The 23,917-nt window shown below is 43.5% G+C and overlaps 2 protein-coding genes across 5 annotated transcripts in view; both read left to right on the top strand.

Moving 5' to 3' along the window:
* LOC105490122 (interleukin 1 receptor type 2) overlaps positions 1-10,885 on the top strand; it is a 35,379-nt gene extending 24,494 nt beyond the window's left edge. For all 4 annotated transcript variants that reach the window (XM_011755484.2, XM_011755486.3, XM_011755483.3 and 1 more), the window contains exons 5-9: positions 2,409-2,583; positions 4,889-4,951; positions 6,889-7,024; positions 8,464-8,606; positions 10,567-10,885. In XM_011755484.2, the coding sequence (XP_011753786.1) occupies positions 2,409-2,583; positions 4,889-4,951; positions 6,889-7,024; positions 8,464-8,606; positions 10,567-10,733 (684 nt within the window). In that variant the 3' untranslated portion in view covers positions 10,734-10,885. The remainder of the gene's footprint in view (positions 1-2,408; positions 2,584-4,888; positions 4,952-6,888; positions 7,025-8,463; positions 8,607-10,566) is intronic.
* A 1,981-nt stretch (positions 10,886-12,866) lies between these two features.
* LOC105490126 (interleukin 1 receptor type 1) overlaps positions 12,867-23,917 on the top strand; it is a 144,570-nt gene continuing 133,519 nt past the window's right edge. The window contains exon 1 of the mRNA XM_071077193.1: positions 12,867-13,014. The gene's annotated coding sequence lies outside the window, so the exon portion shown is untranslated. The remainder of the gene's footprint in view (positions 13,015-23,917) is intronic.

The raw sequence follows: 23,917 nt of genomic DNA, 5'->3' as shown, positions 1-23,917 counted from the left end.
AAAAATACAAAAATTAGCCAGGCGTGGTGGTGGGTGCCAGTAATCCTGGTGACTCGGGAGGCTGAGGCAGGAGAATCGCTTGAACCCTGGAGGTGGAGGTTGCAGTGAGCCAAGATTGTGCCATTGCACTCCAGCCTGGGAAACAGAGCGAGACTCCAACTCAAAAAAAAAAAAAAAAAAAAAAAAAAAAAAGCACACGATAACAAACTTTTTTGTTAAGGGAGTAAATATGGACACAATTTGCTTTCTTGTCTGGTTGAATAGATGTTATTTGATGTGCTCATTGCTCCTAGAGAGAACATCAGATCTGGCCATCAGCTATTGCTTATGTAGACCAGCGGTTGGAAAACTATGGCTAGGCCCTGGAATCAAGTTGTCTCCTGGATTTGAATAGCTCACAAGCCAAGGATAGTTATCGCTTTTTTAAATGTTTGAAAAAAAGGAAAAGAAGGATATTTTATGATGTGAAAACCACATAAAATTTAAATTTCAGGGTCGTTAAATTAAGTCTTACTGGACACAGCCACATTCCCTTATCTAGGTACTGTCTGTAGCTGCTTTTGCACGGCTTAGCTGTGATGGAGACCCTGCAGACTCCAAGGTCCAAAATACTTCCCATCTGGCCCTTTCCTGAAAACGTTGGTCAACTCCTGATAGAGACCCTAGATTGGTACTGAAAAGTACAGTTATTGGCTTAACCATTAATGGGAATTAACCCTTTAATCGACAACAGGTTAAGTGGTTGACTGGTATGAACTACAGGATCTCTATATAGGATATTGATTTAATGTTAGACACTTTGAAATGATTTTCTGAAAGTAGAGAAAAGTAGCCAGCACCTATGGATAGGCTGGCTGAGCTCTAGAATGCATTCCCTCTCTTTTTAATAGAGATGGGGTCTCACCATGTTGGCCAGGCTGGTTTGAACTCCTGGGTTCAAGTGGTCCTCCCACCTCGGTTTCCCAAAGTGCTGAGATTATAAGTGTGAGCCATCAAGCCCAGCCTAGAATGCATTCTCTTTTGGTTTGGAAAAAGCATAAAGAGGACAAATGAAAGGTTTAACCGGGAGAGGAAGGAGCACAGGCTCTGGCATCAATGGGTCTGGGTTTGAAACTCTGTTCCTTTTCTGATCTGTTGTTCAGCTTTGGCAGAGTGACTCCACCTCTCCAACCTGTTTCCTCTGTAAAGTGGCAATTAATAACTTTCACCACTTGGGATTGTTTCAAAGATTAAATGGAATGATGTGTATAAAGCACCCAGTGCAGTGCTTGACATGTAAATGGTGCTCAATAAATGTGCATGGACAAAGATGTTATGGTGATGCTTAGTAATCTTTATTCACTTCATAATAATCTACATATTACGGAGCATGTATTATATCCAAGCCTGTTCTAAACTCCCTTACATGCAACCCAGTGAAGTAGGAAGTGTAAATATCCCCCTTTTTTACAGATAAGGACCCATAAGGATGTTCCCAAGATCATACAGCCAGTAGATGGTGAAGTCAAAACTCAAACCCAGAAGGCCAATTCCCATACACCACTGGAACGACTGTGGTGCTGGGCCCTATTTGGCATTTTTCATATTTGACTACTCATACTTAGATCAATGAAATATCTCCTTTTAATTAAATATGTTTTAAAGTGGTACTCCATGAGCCATGTGACAATTTCCATTTTATCTGTGTTCTCATTCAGAGTGGGACTCTGAAGTGACACAAGGTTATATTTGACTGTTGCAAACTTTGACTAAGCATGATTTTGAAAGCGATGTCCCTGAGAACATTGTGTGCTCATTAGGGTGTTTTTAGAAATTCCATTCAGCTCTTTCTATTTCCTGGAGGCCTTGATCTTGAGGATTCTGTTCTACAGAGACCCCAGAGAACCTTGTGTCCATATAAAAAGGGTGGATTCATTTCCCCTATTTAGTTTTTCTTCTAACAGAATTTTTTCTGTTGCTGACTCACAAAGTTGAAATGCTTTTTAAAGTAATTACTGCAACATCATCTCTTCTGAGCATTGTTGGCCAGCTCATCATGACTATTTGTAGTGGTCTTCCCAGATACTTCCTAAGGCCTGAAGGTAGCAGTCAGGACATAAACATATTTGTATTTTAGATGACTTACTTTGTCAAAGAAGAGTTAGTCTCTTTTTTCTCCCATTGGGCCTAGACAAATATGCTCTAACTATTGTAGTTAACCAAATCTAGCAATTTTATTGGTTTTATATGTTAACAAATTCCCTCCCCTAATAATACAGTCAAAAGGAGGCCCAAAGTACCAAATTGGCAAAGTAAATACCAGGGCAATTCTTGGATTGCAAATCCAACATTGGTTGATAATGATGATGCAATTCATAGCCTTTGAGATGTATATTGGTATAATGTCAACAAAAACATTTTCCCTTAAGGATTCTCTTCCTTTGGATAAAGACAATGAGAAATTTCTAAGTGTGAGGGGGACCACTCACTTACTGGTACATGATGTGGCCCTGGAAGATGCGGGCTATTACCGCTGTGTCCTGACGTTTGCCCATGAAGGCCAGCAATACAACATCACTAGGACTGTTGAGCTACGCATCAAGAGTAAGTACTTGCCATTGAGGCATCCGTCTATCCTGCTTCAATAACAAGCATGCAGAGAACAAATGAGGGTGCATGTACAATTCCTTGCAGGTCTTTGAAATGAAGGATAAGGGAAAACAGATCCATCAAGTCTCCTGAAGCATCAGGTTAATAAGATGTGCGTGATACTTTGAAAGGTATAAATCAGGGTGTTGATCTGAGTAAAGGTGAATGAATTGGGCAGTTCACAGGGTTGCAAGATGGAGGCTAAAACACACCACTCAAGAGAGTCAAGCAGTGGCTTCCTTGGAAGGTCTCCTTGGAAAGTGTCATGTGAATCTTTGCACCTATAGGGCTAGAGGTCACCACATGCCATAACTTTATGTATAATTTTAGGATACTTAGATTTTATTGGGTATTCTAACCGGAGGACCATGCCTTGCATATCCAGTGGAAATCGCTTTTTATTTGTCTTCCCTCAGGTGGATCTAGCTGCCCTTAATAGTGATATTTCAAATAGTCAGAGCTGCCATTGATTAAAATGAGTTTCGTTTGAAAATGGTGTTTTGAGCAGTATTGGCTATTATTTCACATTTGTTCAACATTTACTCTGTACCAGCTGTGTGCTGGACATGGAGCCAGGTGTAACCATGTGTAAATCTTGGACTTTGCCTTGGAGAGTGGGCCACAATTCTTTGTTTTTTATACTGAATAATGAACACAACTGGGGTCTTTTGAGGGGATTTCAGACAGCTTTGGAGACACACCAAGTTTAAATAATTGGTCTGTGAGGGGAAAAGATATCTTTCTCACAGAGAATCCAGAGATTCAGTTTCAGCGCGTTCTTCCACGGACTGAAGTGTCCTGGTTGTGTTTGTTTTACAGTCCTGTAAGGATTCGTTCATATCGGCTCCTTGTTCCTGGACAGGCCAGTGACTGAGGCCTCCTGAGCCTTTCCTTGGACCGGCACGGTCCTGTCTCTGCGATACTGCACAGGAACACTAGGGGGCAGCTGCCCCACATGCCTTTCTGTGTTGTGATCCTCAGTGGCTCTCAAGGGGTAGTCTTGGGCCAGCAGGGCCGCATCACCTGGGTACTCAACAGACATGCAAATCTCGGGTTCCGTGCAGACCTACTGATTGAAACTGGAGTCTGGGGGCTGCCATCTGTATCTCACAAGCCCCTGGGTGATGCTGGGGACCCTCAAGTCTAAGAAGCACTGAGATCCTGGAGGCTTCTTTCTCTCCCTGGATGCCCCAGCTCCACAGGGCAGCGTGAGACTTTGAGGGGAGGAAAAGGTGTCCGGCCGTGGTCGAGAAGCCGTCTGCCCCTCCGGCTGTCCTGCCATGCTGTCTAATGTGTACTCATGTCAGGATTTCAAATGCTATTTAGTGAAAATGAGGATGATGAGACCCGTCGTGGAGACAACTCACAGCCCTCACCCGCCAGGTGTCCTTTTTGCTTATTTTTGAGGCGGAGTTTCGCTCTGTCACCCAGGCTGGAGTGCAATGGCGAGATCTTGGCTCACTGCAACCTCTACCTCCCGGGTTCAAGTGATTCTCCTGCCTCAGCCTCCTGAGTAGCTGGGATGACAGGCGCGCGCCACCACGCCCAGCTAATTTTCATATTTTTAGTAGAGACGAGGTTTCACCATGTTGGTCAGGCTGGTCTCGAACTCCTGACCTTGTGATCCACCCTCCTTGGCCTCCCAAAGTGCTGGGATTACAGGCGTGAGCCGCCGTGCCTGGCTGTCTCGTTTCTTTACATTGGCTCTAATCCCTTGGAGATCACTTCTGCCTCCCTGAGGAGTTTATCTCTTCAATTAGCAAGACTTCTGTGGCCGAGGCCAGGTTACACACTAGTCATCCAAACAGGTGGTTCTTGAGCCCTGTGCCTTTTCTAGAAAACTGAATCTGGAGTATTTTGTGGCAGGCACTTTGGAGAGGTGGAGAAGATATTTTAGGTCAGATCGAGTTTTGGGGAAATCCTATCTCGTGGACCTTGTAAACATGACTCTTAAGATTGTGTTCAGGAAGTCTGGGAGGGAAATGGTTAATTGTTCATAGAGCAAGGACCAAAGACCTCCTGTCAGCGGAATGTGTGTTTAGCTGTGGCCTCTTCCAGTAATCTCTCTGCTGGGAAGTCATTGGCCAGGGATGCTCGATTTTGTAGAGAGCCTGTTTCCTTTGCCAGACAAAGGCTGACTCTCATAATGACTGACCGTACTGGAAAGGATAACTTAGTTGATTAGCCAAACAATGACTTGAACCACAGCGTCAAATGAAGGCTTTCCTAATGGAATCTCTTTTCCTTACATCTTTCTCAGAAAAAAAAGAGGAGACCATTCCTGTGATCATTTCCCCCCTCAAGACCATATCGGCTTCTCTGGGTAAGACCCGCGAGGACCATTCGGTGCACCTGTGGGGGTGCAGGGGGCTTGGAACCCTCGTGTCTGCTGACCATATCTGCCCCTTGGGTGCAGTGTGCCTGGGTGGAGACCTTAGAACTCCAGTATGTGAGGCCGGAATAACAAATGTGAGGGAATATTTCCCTTTGGCCAGTTTGGTTAGAAATGGCATAATCTGAAAACAGGTATGCTTTGCTTCATGCAAAGCCTACCTGTAAAAATATGAATGTGAAAATCTGAATGTTCTGGCAGCGGTTATCAACTGCATGAGAAGATGAACAGCATGAACCCCAGGCAGAGCCAGCACCCTCAGTGTATTTAAAATAATTCACATCACCAAAACTTGGCTGGCGCTCTGCCTCTCTCTAAGACTCCATTTGTAAAGTAGGTTCAGCTGTGGTCAGTTTCTTGTTGCTAGAAGAGCTGGTAGACTGGTTGAATGGTGCTATGAAAATGACCAATGGGGCTTTCTGCTTTTCACCCCATGTGTGCAGTCCATCCTGGCCAGCACAGGTCCACACTAGTGGCCAGTGAGGGTACGTAAGTGTACTGTACTAACAACCTACTGATGCTAGTGGTGGGGAGGAATTGATGTTTATTGAGCATCTACTATGTTCAATGGGATCCCATTCAATCTCGACATAGACCCTGTAGGTTTTATTTCCTCAATTTTCCAAAAGGAAAAAGCCACCCAGGGCATCACGGTGGCTCAGTGGAGGCCAAAGGGCCACCCTCAGAGTGAGGCTGGAGTTCAGATTCAGGTCTGTGTATCTATAAAGACTGCACCCTTTTATGTGTTTGTTTCTGGGTAATGTTTTTGTAGGTCTGATACTCATTTATGAAACCCTGGCTGCAGAGTCTTTTAAAAAACAATTTATTTGCTTTTTCCTTTTGTTTAGTGTTGGTTTAAATTTTAAATTTGAATTGGAGGCCATAGAGGGCGGGCTTTTGTGCAGTTGCTGGGACTGCTGGCTGGCACTTGGGTTGCCGCTGCCACAGTGCAGTCCCTATGGCTGCAGCTCTAGGAACAACCACCTGGAAATCTGGGGCAGTGGGCACAATGGGTGATACCTACTGGAGCCCCAGTGTTCTGGCTCCCTGGGGCTTCCCAGCCAAGTTCCCAGGCCCAGTTCGCAATCAGTTGCTTTGAATGCACTGGAATGGGTTGTGGGGCCAGGTAACACTGATTAGTAGGTTGTTATGGCTGAGGAAGATCTTTAAGGTCATAGGATTGGCATAGGATGGAGAAGGGCTGGCATTCTCAACCCATGGTGGGGCCAGGTGCATTCAAAGACACACCACAGGGAGGCATATCACCCACGAGGAAAAAACAAGTGAGAAGGATTTCTTCTTCTTTTCCTTCTACTCTTCTTCGGTGAATGAAAAAGAAAAATAATTTCCTGTGATTGAGGCAGGGGGGCCTAATACATCACACTGCACAACTGCAGAGGGCACCATGTATAGAAAATACAGAGTTTTTAAGAAGGGTTGATCCCCAGAGTCATCTGGGAATGGAGGGTTCCCAGGAGAAACATTAGAGCCAAGACCAGCCTCGGACAAAGAGAAAGAATCCACACGTTGATCTGGATTGTCTGAGGTAACTGAAGTGAGTGGCAGAGGAAGTTGGCTTGAACTTAGCATGCGCCCTGGGAGCGCAGGGGCCCTGGCGAAGCCATTTAACTTCAGGTGCCTCTTGGTTTTCGCCTGCTGTGAAGACCAGTTGTAGGAACCAGAGGCACTTTGTAAACAGTAAAGCTCTGTGTGAACAGAATCATTTGAGAAAACTAAATTTTCCACTAAGGAAAGAATTGGCTGGTGAGGGGTGTTTGAGAAGCTGAGGAAGGACTCAGGGCTCAGGTTTACTGATAGGTGGGAGGCGCTGGTTCTGCTGTTGACATGCTGTGCCTTGCTGTCCACAGGGTCGAGACTGACAATCCCGTGTAAGGTATTTCTGGGAACCGGCACGCCCTTAACCACCATGCTGTGGTGGACGGCCAATGACACCCACGTAGAGAGCGCCTACCCGGGAGGCCGCGTGACCGAGGGGCCGCGCCAGTAAGTGGGCCAGGGTCTTCTGTCGAGACCTCTGTGGGTTTCACTCTTCCTTTTGGAGACAGTTATCACTATGACCCACATACCACATTAAAAGTAACTTTTTGTGATTCCAAACTATTGGATGTTTAGAGTTTTAAAAATTGAGTTTTGCTAAAAATCATTTTGAGAATCAAACCTTCTCTGTAAATACTTAAAAGTCGAGTTGCAGTTGACATGCTGGTATTGATGCTGCATTTTGTGGCTGTTTAATTAAACAGTGATCCTTTTATTTTTGCAAGTTAAAAAAGTATTTTGGAGTTAATACCTTTCCATTTTCCACTCTGCAACCTGACTGTCAAACATTTTCATAAACCCTTAAAAAGACCTCGAGACGCAGCCACAGGATCTGTAGTGCCTCTTCTGTTTCTCAGGGAGCTGTGGGCTGCCACACTCTCTAAGGAAGGTTGATAATAAAAGGAAGAAAGAATTCAGTTCTTATGAGCAGTCATCTCTAGAAAATGTTTTCTCACTTTGAGACTAGAACAGACCTTTTGTAAATGGGAACTCGTTGCCTATGAGGGAGACCATTCAACGTTCCAAATTGTAAGGTATTTTTAAAATCACAGTTTTGATACTTTGAATTAACCTGAGCTTTTGCTTGCCAAATGGTTGTGTTTTTTGAAAGACTTATCACAGAAGATCTTTCTGGATGTAATTTAGTGGATAAAAACTATGTGTGGTTAGCACAATCATGTGCTTGCAAGTTCTCATTGCGAAAGACCTGGCCACAACTAAATGCCCATCTCAGCTTACTCATACGATCCATTTACTTAAAGGAACCTATATTCCTCCTACAAATAAAAGAAAAATATTCCTAGTAGATCCACTCATCCATGTTTTTATTCATACTAACAGATAGTAGTGAGGTGTCTACTAATTTCTCTAACACTATAAATGGCAGCTATCCTGGCCAGAGCCATTCCCCTGGGCTGTCTGCAGGTTTCCAGAGTGAGAGTCAGCAGTAGAGATGAGAAGAGATGGCACCATTGAGGGCTGGAGTCCTGGAAACTCCCTGCCCTTCAATATGCAAGTGATTTAATGGTGAGGGACTCAAGTTTCCTCAAAGTAGACGTTTCTGTTCCCACGACTGTGTTTTTTGTTGTTGTTGTTGTTCATTCAGGGACTTATAAGATGAACTTCCCCATTATCTAACCCTGTAGTGTAACAACTGCTTGATACCAGTGACCGCCAACTTCAGTGACACTCAGGCCTTCAGGAACAGGCTTAGAAACTGTCCCAAATGAATAACAAGTATGGTGGCAAGAGCTCCTAATTTATGAAACTTGAAAACAATAAAAGCGCAATGGGTGCTTCTAATGGAGAGTGTTTAGATGCCTACATTGTGAAAGACAAGCTTGCCTTTGATACAATCATATTTAAGTGAATGTTTTCTAACTCAGGGAATATTCAGAAAATAATGAGAACTACATTGAAGTGCCATTGATTTTTGATCCTGTCACAAGAGAGGATTTGAACATGGATTTTAAATGTGTTGTCCGTAATACCCTGGGTTTTCAGACACTACGCACCACAGTCAAGGAAGGTATGTATGTATTTTGGGGAGCACTACAGGAGAATATAACATGTTGAATGTTCCGTGAATACTAGACAAAGCTGCTTGTTCTTCAGATGATTCCATAGAGATTCCCTCGCATTGCTTGCTAGTGAAGAGCTGAAAAGAAACCTCCAATTTTTAAAGATTTTTGGTAGCGTGGAAGATGAACTTCGGGAGATTATACTCAAATGAAAAATTTAAATAGCAAGCTGATGTTTGAAAAACAGATGAAATGGTTCTACAGTAAACTTCGAAACACTCTGCATGTGGCTCTGCCTTGGGTCACTGATCACCTGTCTTTGCATGGCCTCTAGAGGAGGCTGGATTGTTCTTTATCCTGAAGATGAGAAACTTCATCCTCCAAGAGCTGAGAACTGGGAGCTACCCAGGGTTCAGGGCAGCTTTAGGGTCAAAGTCATTGTATAACCAGAAATAGGTACAAGGCTACAGCCAAATCAACCCAGCGTTCATTTAAGGACATTCAAAAAGAAGAAGAGGAAAACCCACATTATCATTTTTGATTAAATTGATTTCATATCAATGTTTAATTGTTGAGCAGGGGGGAGAGGTGCCTTTAATGTAGTCTCTGTTGGCAGCCTGAAACTAATGGCAGGCAAGCCAAAGTGATTCCCATCTGAAATCTCAGTGATGCCTCTTGGACAATCATACAGCAGTAACGTAAATACAAATTGCTCCAGGTCTCCATGTTTTGCTGGGGAGGCAGCGACAGACACAGTGTAAACTGGAAAGCTAATGATGCGTTCCAGCCTCAGGGCAGGGAATGGCACCCAACGCAACTTTCCTTCAACTGTGCACCGTGCACCACCAGCCTTACACTCACCTGAGCCACTGGTTACAAACACAGATCTCTGGACTTACTCCAGATCCACCCTGTCAAATTCTCCTAGGGAGAGGCTGCAGCCTGTGACTCAACAAGCTCTTTTCACAGTGAAGTTTGAGAATGAGGGCACACATGGGAAGGGTGGCGTTTCAGATCATTTCCAGATGAGCAGGCTGGGAGAGAGATGGTGGTTGTACACATTTACCCACAAAAATCAGAATGTTCCTTCTCGGGGTCAGATTAGTGAGCCCAAGGAACCTGTGGTTTGTCTGGCCCTCATGCTGGGAACCTTTAAAATTTTCCATAACATGAGCCTTGTCCCTGCATGTGGCTGGCCGTGACTGATCCAGGGAACACAGGCTGAGAGTCTTTCACCAGGACTGAGAGGTGTATTCAAACAGCTGCCCAGAAAATTACAGCTGAACTTACTTCTAATCTTTGTGGGGTTTTAAGATGTGAGAATCCTCTGGAGCAACAGGCTGAGGTCATGTCGATTCCTGGATGACTAAACAGACTGTGGTAAATAATAGCTTAAAAATGCAGGATTCCAGTCTCATCAACAATGTTTCTGATAACACTCTGTTTTCACATTTGCTTTTTGACATTTTATTCAGAGTCTCTTCCTGTATTTCCATAACACAGAGACGCCAAGGAGCAGAACATAAAATAGCTGGACCCAAGCAATCATGTTGGCCCCTACAGCTCCATTATTCAAAATTTATTTTCCTTTGCTACTTCCTTTGATCCTCATGACACCCATGCTCATTGGGAAAGGGCAGATTGTTCCTGGCTCTGTCACAGTTGGCCAACTGAGACATAAACAGGCAGCATCTTAAACGCACAGTGTCCCACTGTCGGAACAAAGTTAAACCCTCAGCACTTGCCCACTTACCCTATGACGTTTCCAACAGATTTTGCCCTATCTCACTTGTTTCTCTAATCCACAGACATCATTTGGTGTGAGGGATGTGCTTTCTGAAAATCAATGCACATTTATCAAGAAAAACAAACTCCAATTTCGTTCTTGTCCTGTACACCTGCATTGCCCTGTCTTCTTGTACAGTGAGAGACTGTTCAGCTCCTGATGTGACTCTGTTTTCCCCACAGCCTCCTCCACGTTCTCCTGGGGCATTGTGCTGGCCCCACTTGCACTGGCCTTCTTGGTTTTGGGGGGAATATGGATGCACAGACGGTGCAAACACAGAACTGGAAAAGCCGATGGTCTGACTGTGCTACGGCCTCGTCATCAAGATTTTCAATCCTATCCCAAGTAAAATAAACAGAATGAAATAATTCCAACACAAACTCCGTATGCCCTCTCTTATGGAAGTGGCTGTGTCTTTTTGAGGGACTCTGTTTTTTGCCTCAGTTGTCTACCAAAGGCTCCATATTTATAGTGGCTTTGTAGTAAAGGACTGAAGTCTTATATTCTGTTTTTTTTTTTTTTTTTTTTTTCTAAAAATCAGTGACAGGAGTAGATGTGCCTGTGAGTGGGTGTGAGTAGCTGTCTGCTACTTGTGACCTATTTAACAGAATGAAGTGCTCTGAGGCCTGCATGAGAGTGGAAAACATCTGCATGAGTTTTGACATTCATTCAACAAAAACATATTATGCGTCTATTTTGACTAGACTCTATGGGAGGTGTTGTAGATACAGTGATGGTTAAGACATGGTTTGCCTTTCAGGAAGCTGGTTGTTCATTTTGAGACCAAAAAGGATAAAGCAGAAGAATCAGCAAGAATTGATGAACTTTTTGGAAAGGGCTATCCAAAAAACAGCAATTTACAATACACACGTTGGAATGTATTAGTGAACCGAGCATTAGGTCCAACTTCGTAACAACACGTCTGAAAATAGAAGGAAGGGCATTGAGATAATTGTAGACAAATGGAAAAAAAAATGTAACCAGACCCTCTTTCATGTCATATACCAAAAATAAAATCCAGATAGAGAAATGAGTTCAATTAAAAAAAAAAACAAAAACTCCAATGGCAGGAAAATCAGCACGGCTGGTGACTCCACCTTTCAGGTCTCTGTTCAAATGTGACCTTCCCGGAGGCCTTTCTAAAGCAGCGCCTCCTTCCTTCCTCTCCGTCCCCTCACCCAGCTCTGTACCATGGTAGCTTTTATCACCACCAGACCTTCCAGTATAGATTTGCTTGTTCATATTCAATTTGTGTTTCCCACCCAAACAAACGGAAGACCCATGAGGGCAGAGAGATTATTTTGATCCCAGCTGTATTTCCAGTACCTCAAAGCAGGCATTTAATGAATATTTGTAGAAGAAATGAAGATGGGATGAACTCTTTCTTGTTCATTACCAACAGACTTGCAAGAGTAAAGGTGAGGAGGCTTAATTACATTATGATTTCTGCACAATAAAATCACAAAAGCAAGGTTTAGACGAAATTGTGTCAGACAAGCTCAAGGAATGAAGAACTATCATGTATAGAGTTATCCAAAGTCGTAGAAAAGGCATGTGTCTTAGTCTGGGCTGCTACAACCAAATACCATAACTAGGGTGGCTTGTAAACAACAGAAATGTATTTCTCACAGTTTTGGAGGTTGAGAAATCCAAGATCAAGGTGCCAGCAGATTTGGTGTCTGGTGAGGGCCCACTTCCTGGCTGATAGATAGATGGCAGCCCTCATGACTGAATCACCTCCCAAGGGCCACAACCCCTAAGACCATTATATTGGAGGTTAGGATTTCAACATACGAATTTTGGGAGGACACAAACATTCAGTCTATAGTCGCATCATCACCCTAACAGATGAAAAAATGTGAGTAGGGGATTGCAGAAGAGACACACATAAAGGAACTCATGGAAAAATGACACTTTCAGTAAGAACCAGGGGATGTAAATTAGAGCAAATTTGAGATACTGGTGCACTCACACAGTATCAAGTGTTTAAAAGTTTTTATGAAACACTCTCACACCTGTAATTTAATTTATAATTTGGTGCTGGGAAGAAGAAAGGCAACATGAGCCAAGTCAGTTGGGTGCTGGACCAGCTTGCATCTTCTTGCAAGAGCCCAGGATGTGCATCACTTCTTGGCTCTGTTCAGTGATGTCATGTTGGTAGCTTAAAATTGGTGGCCATTGTGGAGTCTTTACACCACAGAAATTGGCAGTTGTCACAAATCAGCACTCTCTTCCCCAGCATATCACAACAAGGTTTGAGAGATGCCCAATGATACTACTCCTGGGAATTCAGCTTAGGAAATAATTTAATAAAATAAAATCATTAGAGATATAAAATAATGTAATAAAACTTATTACCCTGGTGATTAAAAATTATGCAGCAACTATCAATTATAATGATTAATATTATGAACAGATTATCAAAATTGTGAGACTTAAATATTTACAGGGTTAAGCAAACATTATAAATTGTTTTGTACAATTTTTATGGTTACAATATTGACATTTGTTTGCATCTAGACAAGGAGAAAACTTAAAAACTTGGACTTTGAAGATAGACTTTGGGAGTTCAAGTTCAAGCACTGCCACGTGGTGTCTCTGTGATCCTGGGCAAATCCTTTAATCTCACAGTACGTCAATTTTCTTATCTGAAAAATGGGGATAATCACATTAATTAGCTACTTAGCTATATTTTATATTTCCATTTTTCCTATTTTTCTATTTAAACTATAGTAACTGTTTAATAATCAAAAATGTAGGAGGAACAGACAGAAATAAAAATTGTTGTACTTAGACTACGTGCTGACAAACTACAGCCTGTGGGCCAAATGTAGCCTGCTCTCTGTTTCTGTGGATTAAGGGTATCAGGAAACAGCCTTGCCTGTTTGTTTGCAGATTGTCTTTGGCCACTTTTGCTCTTTGAAGATAGAGTTGAGTCGTTGAGATGGCAAAACCTAGAATATTTACTATTTTGTCCTTTATGGGAAAAGTTTGCCAATGCCTGGTTTAGGTGAAGGAGGTTTTGGGCAGTTTTTGACCCTTACTTTTCTATTTTCCTGTTATGTCCTTTTCTCTTCTTCTTCTGTTTTCTAAGCATTCAGAGAGGGAGAGGTACAGAGGGTCCGGCAGAGGCCTTTGAACACCTTATTAGATTTTAACTGTGCAAGGAGAGGAGAGTGAGGTTCGAGAAGGAGGATTCGGTGAGGACGTTGCACAGGGTTCTTCGGCTGCTTCCGCCTTTTCTTTATCTTCAGGCTTGGGGCCACACGGCTTGCATCTCTCTTCCTTCCTCCAACTTCTCCAGTGCTCTCTGGAGTCCCCCGCTTTAGATTCTGGCTGCTTCAGCAATGACCCAGAAAAGGAGCTGACTGCAGCCGGAGGAGAACCACCACCGGCTTTCAGACTCTGCCTTGACCTCACAGGTTACGCATTTCCTCCCCTCCACGATTTCAGAAGTGTGGGGTCATGCAGGTAGAAAAGATGCGAGACAATCGGGAAATTCTGAGTAGCAGATTTATGCTAATATTAAGGAGTAAGTGAGATTTGCATTGCTACATTAAAAAAGGTTATTATCTAAGAGGCAAGCTAAATTTTGTATGGGTGATGTCTGAGATTTGCTTCAAAATTATCCAGTGGTGGATGGGAGAATACATGAAATAAGATTAGCCAAATGTTGCTAACTGCTGACCCTGGTGGTGACTGCACCCTCCTTCCTTATATCCTTCCCTCTACTTTTCTATATGTTTGAAAACTTCCATAATAAAGAGTAAAATACAATGTAGAAACAACTCAATACCTGCTGGACAAGAGAATGAGTGGCTCTTACAAGTAATAAAATGCACTACAGTAAAAAGCAACATGGAACAATATGGATGTGTCTTAGATATATATTATTGAATAGGTTCCAGAAACATTTTTTAGAATGATGTCCTTTTATATAAAGTGAAAACAACTAAAGTTAACATGCTGTCTCTCAAATATGTGAAAGCATCTTCATATATATTCACACACACGGTTAAAATGTAGTTTTTGTCATATAAATGCTCTTAAATATAAATGTGTGTGTGTGTGTGTTTGGACAGTGATTACATCAGGGTTGGGATGGGTTAGGAAAACGTAAGCGTCATTAAGTTCTAGATCTCATGTTAGGTAGTAGATTGTGATTGTTTACTTTATTATTAAACAAACAGATAAAAAACAAGCTCTTCAGGGACCAATATAGAATCTGTGTCTTGAACCAAGGATTATGACTAACCTAATTCTGTGTCCCTGAGTCCACTTTGAACACACAGGTGGGCAAATGAAACAATGTGGTTTCTTTTCTTAAAGCGGCCGATCCTCTATCTTATGTTGATTCTTTTGTTTTAACTTTCTGAAAAAATTCTGAAGGTGAATTTTTTCACTCCCAACCCTACAAAAGCTGGGGAGAGGGGATGGTAAATAGTGTCTGGAAACCTCACACTTCCATGCACTGCCCACAGGAAAAACACACGTCTTATGTAATAAATGCCACTTCTGCAAGAACTAAGGATGAGAGCAGACATCAACAACAGAAGCCAAGAATAATTTATGAACTAAAAAATAAATGTGATCTCTCTAGTATTTCGAATGCTATGGGAATATATAGGGACTCTTCCACAGAAAAGGTGGAGTGTGTGTTTCTTGTAAGTTCCTCAAGGCAGGAGCCTTCTCGTCCCGTGATGCAGCCCAGCACCGGACACTCTGTGTCTTGCTGCAGCACAGGCATTTAAGAAGTGTCTGCAGAATGGATACAGTGTGTGTCACTTGGACTTTTCCAGCCTGTGTGAGCAAATGGGTCCAATCAGCAGGACTTAGCTAAGTTTCTCTGCTCCTGTCTCTACACTCAACTCTCATTGTTTTTTTCCATGACGTCCTGCCAGTAGTTCTGGACACACAAAGGTGCTTCGTGTTTTGTGTTTATTTTCCTGTTCTTGCGGTCCTCACCCATTGGCATCTCTGCCCATGCCACCCTTCAGGGCTACTGGTTAATGCTACTGGGTTCCAAGAAGGCATTGCCACCAGTGGAGAAGCCATCCAGATGCCACCTGGGCTGTAGCCTCTGCCAGCTTCGGTGCTGGAGCCAGCTTGTGCACTCCTGGAAGCTCCTTCTTTCTTGGCTCATAGATTCAGCCAGTTCTCTAAGCAGGGGTGGTGGGCTAGAAGCCCCCTCCCACAGGGCTCAGGCACCAGCCCATTCTCCTCCTCCCTGGCATGCCTGCAAAACCCACTTCCTCATTCTTCTTCAGAAAAGCAAAGCAAAACAAAGCCTCCTACAAAGGAACTCCCAGAACCCACTGCCCAGTGGTTTTTCAGAAACTGTCCAGACTACAGCCACCAGACTCCTGGTGGAGGTCGAGCTTCAGGGGCCGGGAACTACTACTCAGCCAGCTTCCAGGACAAGGGGAGAGAAAGCTTTAGATAAAAAAAGTGGGAGAGATAAAGCAAGAATGAAGGAGGGGAAACCAACATTTAAATGTCTACAATGTGCAAGATTTGACATGTTTTGCTCAATTGAATCCTCAAAAAACAAACAAAAAACCCACCAGGCAAAGATTATAATTCACATTTTAGAGGTAAGGACACTGAAGCTCGCCTACTTTAAACATTACATTCTAGAGAGTGTGGTTTAGATGTGTGGCAGCAATGGGCTTCTTAATACTGGATCCGAGGATTCAACAGCTGAAAAACAATTGGCCAAGCAGGGGCTGGTCTGAGTCAAGGTTACAGTCAGGAGCAGAGCAAATATTTGCTTTCCTGGGGGCAGACTAGTTACCAGGAAGAATTCCTCTCCCGAAACTGGCAGAAGGAACATCTGGAATCTGGGGGACCAGGGGGACAGTAATAAGGATTCCTTCACAGGGAAGGAAGAATCAGAAGTAGGAACTGAGTGTTCCTTTCTCCCACAGTGTTTCCCGGTTTTTTGCTTTCTTAGCCTGTGGCCTGTGACCAATCAAAGTGTCACTGTCCCACTGGATGGAGGTGAGGTGTCCAGTGTTCAGTCCTGCCGCTGGGTCTGAGGCTCCTCTCCCAGGAAATAAGAGTGTGTGTCCCTGGATCCTTCTGAGCCCACTGCAGGGGCAATGTGGATTTAGCCCCCAGAAAGCACAGAAACAGCTAAGAACAGTCTGTGAATGAAATTAGTCTCAAAGCCATGCTATACCTCAGGCTGACTGTTCACCTTGTTATATTTCCCACCCCAAACTGCTGTTTTCAAATATAGGCTTTATTATTCAGGTTTGGTGAGGCCAACAGATCAGGAGACAACAGCCATTGAAAAGACAGTGGTATCCCCCAGATCCCAGCAGGAGGGGCACACCACACCATGGCGGTTGGGAGGGTGCCTGGGGAAGCACTAGAGACGGTCAGGAGGCTGAGGGAGGGAGGGAAAGCTGTGGACAGAGCCTTTCTGATGGTTTCTGTGGGAAGGAGTGGGTGAGGCAGGGTAGGCAGGCTTAGGATTGGCTGGTTTGAATGGTTTCCTCGGACTCTGGGGTGCATGGGCTGTCCCTCACTGGGCGTGGGTAGTGACCCTGAGGGTGAGAGTTCCATAAAAGAGGTGGTTGGGGTGTGGCTCTGGATTGGTCGATTTGCATTTGAAAAACATGCTGCAGAAGCAGGCAAGTTGTTTACTATCTCTAGGAATTGGCTAACCTGGGAGGGGCCCAGGTATCAAGACAACAAGGTCCCACGTATCAAAGCATCAGAAACACATGGTTAATACAATTGGGACAGCCAAGTGCAAAGGGGTTGCCGGAAAAACTCCAGCAGCCCTGCGCACTGGGGTGGAATCTTGGGAAGTTCAAGCCATTTGCCGCGGGGAGGAACCTGGCTCCTCCTCTTCCTGGGTGGAACCGGGAATTCCATCTGCGAGGCAGGAAGCACAGTAGCAGCGCTCTGGCTTTGCAGAGGATCCCTGTTTCTCTTTTCCCCCTCTTTTTGCACAGTAAATTCCATTTTTCTCACCCTTCAAAGCGTCTGCAAGCCTAATCTCTCATGGCCATGTGACAAGAACCTGGCTGTTAGCTGAACTAAGGACAAAGTCCTACAACACAGTTACGTACTGCCTTGTCATACAGCTCATCAGAAGTTCTGCACGGAAATTAAGTGGCCAACAGTAAAGAGCCAACAAAATAAATATGCTCCCAATTTTATTTTATTTTGTCAAGAATACCAAATATCCTTTATGAAGCATGGTAAAACAACTGCCATAAAACCTTACAAGCATTAGCAGCAAAAACTTAGTGCTGCATAGAAATGCAGTCTTGTATTTGTAGCCTTGGCAATATCCAAAAAGGATGTATACTAAGCCTCAAACATTTTATAATTAAAGCCTGAGTTTCTTCACAATTCGTTCTTGCTCTATCCCAGCAAAGAGGCTGCTCCATCCAGGAGAGGGGAACTGCAGTCAAGGCTGTCTTTCGGCTTCTGCGGGGAAGGGTGTGGCTCCTTAGGGCATTGCATTGGCCTCACATGTCCCCTTTTAATGTGTCCCAGGCATTAATACAAGATCAGCTCAGCCTTGACCCCACCTGCAATGAATTTTAAGACAAGCCTTTCTCTGGTCCCTGGAGCAGGTTTTCTGGACAAATGTTGCTCCCAGGAATCCATACCAAGTACTAACAGTGACCACAGCAGCAGCTCGGAGATATCAGGGGGAAGAATGGGGGATGCAGGGGGACCTCAGTCCAGTATCATCACCATCCCTCTGCTGATTAGAGCCACAGGGTGTCCTAGTATCCTAGTTCTGCAAGCCCTCCTGGACATTCTTACTCCTGCTGTCAGTGGGAGCACCTCGATTTCTGTAGTTAAGTCTAGAACCCATGACTTGGGAATGTAAGCTCTCTTTGGCCAATTATTCCAGCTTGAGTTAGTGACAGTACCATCTTTATCACATCTGGGGAAACTTCACCGTGCATCTTATCTCAGCATTTGGGCTTTCTTGAGTAATATTCAGGGGTAGCTCCCAGTCTCCCAGGCTGCAGGCCTTTTTTGGAGCCTTTCTTCCCCATCTAGCACATTCGGAGCTTCTCACTGTGCTTTTTCCATTAGCCCATGATGATTTGGCTTCTGTCTTAGTGACAGAGCTTCCCCACTCTGTTGTCCTTAAGCCAACAGGGACCATGACCTCCTGGTATGGAACTTTCTAGGCCTCTGCACCTTTTCTGAGAAGCGGGCTCTTCCCCAGCCGCACTCCAGGTGCAAAGTGACCCTCGGCAGATCACTCCCAGTGCTTCCACTCCGGGTGAGGATGACCTTCTTGCCGTGTCCTCCTCAGTATGCAGTTCTTTTCCTTGGCTTTTGAATGTTCAAGATGCTGTACAGTGTTTCTGTTGCATAGATATTTTTTGGAAGTGGAGAGATATGCCCTGAGTGAATGGGTACCACTTAAGCGTGGGTCCTCAGCGGCAGACTGAGATCATCTAGAGAGGTGAAACAACAATGCCACTGGTATCTGGACCCATGCCCAGGGGCTCTGCTGTAAGTGATTGGGGTCCTGGGTGTTTCTAATGAGTGGCGTGGGCCTGAACCCCCAGTTTGACTTCTTTTGTTTCTGACACCTGTGGTCTGGTACTCTGGGCCCTTTGCATTTTGTATCAGAAATTCATTCATTCACTTATTGCTCTACCCTAGCATACTCCTCTAAATTTTTGTCTCATGTGGGTCTTCCTTGTGGGAGCTTTAAAATCAGTAAATTTCGACTTACCAAAACACCCTGTGTTTCTGATTTTAAAGACAAGCAAGGCAAAGTCCCTGTCCCGCACCTCCATGTCCATCTAGGAAGTTCAGTACTTTTTCCTGGCATGTTCACGTCCCAGTGTTTTCCCCCAGTGGTCTGTTTAACTATCTGTGTGTGCCCCTGGATCCCTCAGAGGAATCCAGCCTGATCGATGCTGTTTGGAAAGCCGAGGTCTATAGGTTTCCCAATGTCAAAGACATGTCAAATAAATGAATGGATGAGATGTGGTGGTGCTTGGCATCCGTCGGGGGCGGGATGTTCTCACAGCTAACAAGGAAAGTCTTCCCTGTAATCTAAGGAGAAGATTTGAGTAGTAGCCCAGGAATCATTCCCTCCTGCTCAGATATTAGTCTTCTTTCTCTTTAAGATTGCCTGCTGCCAATGGCACTCCAGCCTTGAGCTCCTTTATCTCATTGGGAAAAGACCCTCAAGTTCTCCCCTTTAGTTTCAACCTTAACGTATTCCCAGTGAAGTAGGGGACACTTGGGAGTTTGGTGTGAGCAGAGGGTAACTTTTCCAAGTCATCATGGGCACAGTTCTGTGTTTTCTGTTCTCTGGATTCAGAATTTCCTGTTTAAAAGCCTGAAAGAATATCGCTGTTGGGCACAGAGTACTTGCTGAGCTCTGACTAAATACAAGCCTGTGATTAAATTATTTCAGACTCTAATAAAAATATTTTTAGAAGAAAGTCCTTTGGGAATTATATAGAGTGCTGAGTGCATTTTTCTTGACAGACACTTGGATCTGTCTTGTCTTTCTGAGTCAGCTTATCCTCAGCAATGTCCATCCTGGGGAAACTCAGGAGACATATTTTCAAAGTCTTGTCTTTCTGAGTCAGCTTATCCTCAGCAATGTCCATCCTGGGGAAACTCAGGAGACGTATCTTCAAAGTCAAAAGGCTGGGTTGATTTCAGACACCTCCTGGAGATAAAGGATCCCGATAAGACTTCTAATGGTCTGGCCAGCGCATTTTGTATATATATTTCTCCTCTCTCTTCTTCATTTAACCCTTTAATTAAAAATTTCCTGTAATACACTTGAAATGTCAATATTTCAAGGGAGAAAATTGATGAAGGGATTACCTTCAGCTTCCCTTTTCTCTGCCTCTCAATTCCCGAAATACAGACAATCTGGTGGTAGGGTGGGATGGCTTAGGGGGAGCATGAGTTTCTTCACTTTCTCATGCCAACTGACAACACCTACACAAAAACTTTTAACTAAATCACAGTTTTTCTCCAATAGCCCAGCATTTTCTCAATTTCTTCCTGCTTAAAAGCAGATTTTTAAACTTTTATTTTAAATTCAGGGGTACATGTGCAAGTTTGTTACATGGGTAAACTTGTGGTCATGGCAGTTTGTTGTACAGATTATTTCATCGCCCAGGTATTAAGGCTAGTACCCATTAGTTATTTTTCCTCATCCTCTTCCTCCTCCCATCCTCCATCGTTTGATAGGCCCCATTGTGTGTTGTTCCCCTCTATTTGTTCATGTGTTCTCATCATTGAGCTCCCACTTATAAGTGAGAACATGCAGTATTTGGTTTTTTGTTCCTGTGTTAGTTTGCTAAGGATAACGGCCTCCAGCTCCATCCATGTTCCTGCAAAGGACATGATCTTGTTCTTTTTTATGGTTGCATAGTTTTCCATGGTGTAAATGTACCACAGTTTCTTCAGACTATCATTGATGGATATTTAGGTTGGTTCCCTGTCTTTGCTGTTGTGAATAGTGTTGCAATGAACATAATGGGTACATGCATCTTTATAATAGGATGATTTATATTCCTCTGCAAATGTACCCAGTAATGGGCTTACTGGGTTGAATGGTGTTTCTGTCTTAGGTCTTTGAGGAATTGCCACACAGTCTTCCACAATGGTTGGACTAATTTACACTCCTACCAACTGTATATAGGTATTCCTTTTTCTCCACAACCTCGCCAGCATCTGATCTGGTTTTTTTTTTTGTTTGTTTGCTTGCTTTTTAGTAATAGCCATTCTGACTCGTGTGAGATGGTATCTCATTGTGGTTTTGGTTTGCATTTCTCTAATAATCAGTGATTTTGAGCTTTTTTCATATGATTGGTGACTACATGTGTATCTCCTTTAGAAAAGTGTCTTTTCTTGTCCTTTGTCCACTTTTTATGGTTTTTTTTCTTGTAAATTTGTTTAAGTTCCTTATAGATGCTGGATATTAGACCTCTGTCAGAGGCATAGTTTTCAAAAATTTTCCCCCATTCTATAGATTGTATGTTTACTCTGCTGATAGCTTCTTTTGCTGTGCAGAACCTCTTTAGTTTAATTAGATTCAGTTTGTCAGTTTTTGCTTTTGTTGCAATTGCTTTTAGCATCTTCATCATAAAATGTTTTCCCGTGCCTATATCCTGAATGGTATTGCCTAGGTTGTCTTTCAGTGTTTTTATAGCTTTGGGGTTTACATTTACCTCTTTAAACCATTTTGAGTTAATTTTTGTATATGATGTAAGGAAGGAGTCCAGTTTTAATTTGCATATGGCTAGCCATTATTCCATCATCATTTATTGAATAGGGAGTCCTTTCTCCATTGCTTGTTTTTATCAGGTTTGTCGAAGATCAGATAGTTGTAGGTGTGTGGTCTTATTTCTGGATGCTCTATTCTATCCAGTTGGTCTATGTGTCTGTTTTTGTACCAGTACCATACTGTTTTGGTTGTTATAGCACTGTAGTATAGTTTGAAGTTGGGAAGTGTGATGCCTCCAGCTTTGTTCTTTTTGCTTAGGATTGTTTTGGCTATTCAGGCTTCTTTTGGGTTCCATATGAATTTTAAAATAGTTTTTTCTGGTTCTGTAAATAATGTCAATGGCAGTTTAATAGGCATAGCATTGAATCTATAAATTGCATGGGCAGTTTGGCCATTTTAAAGATATTGATTCTTCTTATCCATGAGCATAGAATGTTTTTCAATTTGTTTGTGTCATCTCTGATTTCTTTCTTTCTTTCTTTCTTTCTTTCTTTCTTTCTTTCTTTCTTTCTTTCTTTCTTTCCTTCCTTCCTTCCTTCCTTCCTTCCTTCCTTCCTTCCTTCCTTCCTTCCTTCCTTCCTTCCTTCCTTCCTTCTTTCTCTTTCTCTCTCTCTCTCTTTCTTTTCTTTTCCTTCCTTCCTTCCTTCCTTCCTTCCTTCCTTCCTTCCTTCCTTCCTTCCTTCCTTCCTTCCTTCCTTCCTCTCTCTCTCTCTCTCTCTCTCTCTCTCTCTCTCTCCTCTCTCTTTCACCTCTCTCTCTCTCTCTGCCCCTTTCTTTCTTATAGAATGAGTGGACATGACATAATCACAGGACTGCAGCTCAATGATGTCAGGGTCAGTGCCTGTTTTGGTTTGGCCTTTTCCTCATGGTCACAAGATGATTGTTGGAGTGTCAGACATAGTGTCTGTATTCCTGGCAGGCAGAAGGGAAAGCAAAACATCAGCCACATTTTTACCTGTATCTGGAAGCCCTTCCCGGGGCTCCCTGAAGGTTTGTGCTTATGTTTCATCAACTGGAATTGCCATATGGGCTTCTCTGTCCCCAAGGGAGCCATCCAGTGTTAAGCACTCAATTTTCTACTCTACATTAGTGCAGACTTTTTAAAAGGGTTTCTGTTTTCATCAATTACAGTCCCAGTTTCCTAGGAACCTAGCAAAATGCTTCTGTTGGCTGGTTTCGAAGACAGCAGGGTGGCCATGCCACACGAGCCTTCAGATGTGTACCTCTGCTCTGCAACAAGGATCCATGATCTGGTTCTCAGGCCTGCCTTTCCTTATCTTGGGGCAACTTCTTCCCCCAATGGGGATATTGTTTTAAAGGTTAAGGGGCAGTCAGTGCTCCCTGATTTTGGAAAGAAAGTGAATCTGGGGTAAGGCAAAATGTCAGCTCTACATGCAGTACAGCAGTCCTGGAGTGCTCAGACAAGACCCAGGGTGGGTTGACACTTACATATCTGAGTTCCTGTTGAGCACATGACGTATGCTTTTATGCTGAGACTCTCAGAAAGAAAGGAAGGAAGAAAGAAGGAGAAGAGAGGAGAGAGGGAGAGAGGAAAAAGAAAGAGAGGAGGAGAAAAAGAAAGAATAAGAAAGATGAGAGCAGAGAGGGAGGAAGAAAGGAAGGAAAAAGGAAGAAGGAAGGAAAAAAGAGAGCAAGAAAGAAAGGAGAGAGAGGGAGGAAGGAAGGAAGAAAGAACAAAAGAAAAAGAGAAAAACAACGAAATAAGCAAAAAAATCTAAACTGAATCACAGAGGAGAATGTGGTCAATGCAAGTTACCACAATATGCTGTGGGAACACAGGAGGGGAGAAGTGATGTTCAGGGTGGCCACGTGTGTCAGTGGTGGAGGGCAAATAGGAAAGAGGACAAGGTCAGTGCAAAATCACAGGAGAAAGAACATCTTGTTCATTCATTCATTCATTCAACAAATAGTAATTTTTCCTTTCTTGGCTAGGAAAAACAGACATGTCCCCTGTCCTGTGGGAGCTTAAGTCTCATGAAGATGACAGACAAAGATAATATAATGACCCCGATAAAATGTAAACCTGTGGAAAGTGTAGGGAAGGAGAGAGCTGTGTTTACTATAAGTGGATATAACCAGGGGATTTCCCCCACCCAGGGAGGTCAGAGAAGGATGTTTAGGAGTGGGTGAGATTTCAACACCTCAGAGGAGGGCGAGAGATCCTTTTAGGAGAAACAGACTGGGTAGTGAGCAGGGCTGGAAAGGGCTGGCCAGGTATGGGGAAAGGGGAGTGGTCTTGACCCATGAAAATGGCGGGGAAT

The sequence above is a fragment of the Macaca nemestrina genome, chromosome 13 (assembly GCF_043159975.1).
Source record: "Macaca nemestrina isolate mMacNem1 chromosome 13, mMacNem.hap1, whole genome shotgun sequence".
Classification (NCBI taxonomy): domain Eukaryota; kingdom Metazoa; phylum Chordata; class Mammalia; order Primates; family Cercopithecidae; genus Macaca; species Macaca nemestrina.
Note: the sequence above shows the minus strand (reverse complement) of the source record. Positions and strands in the feature narration are given on the sequence as shown.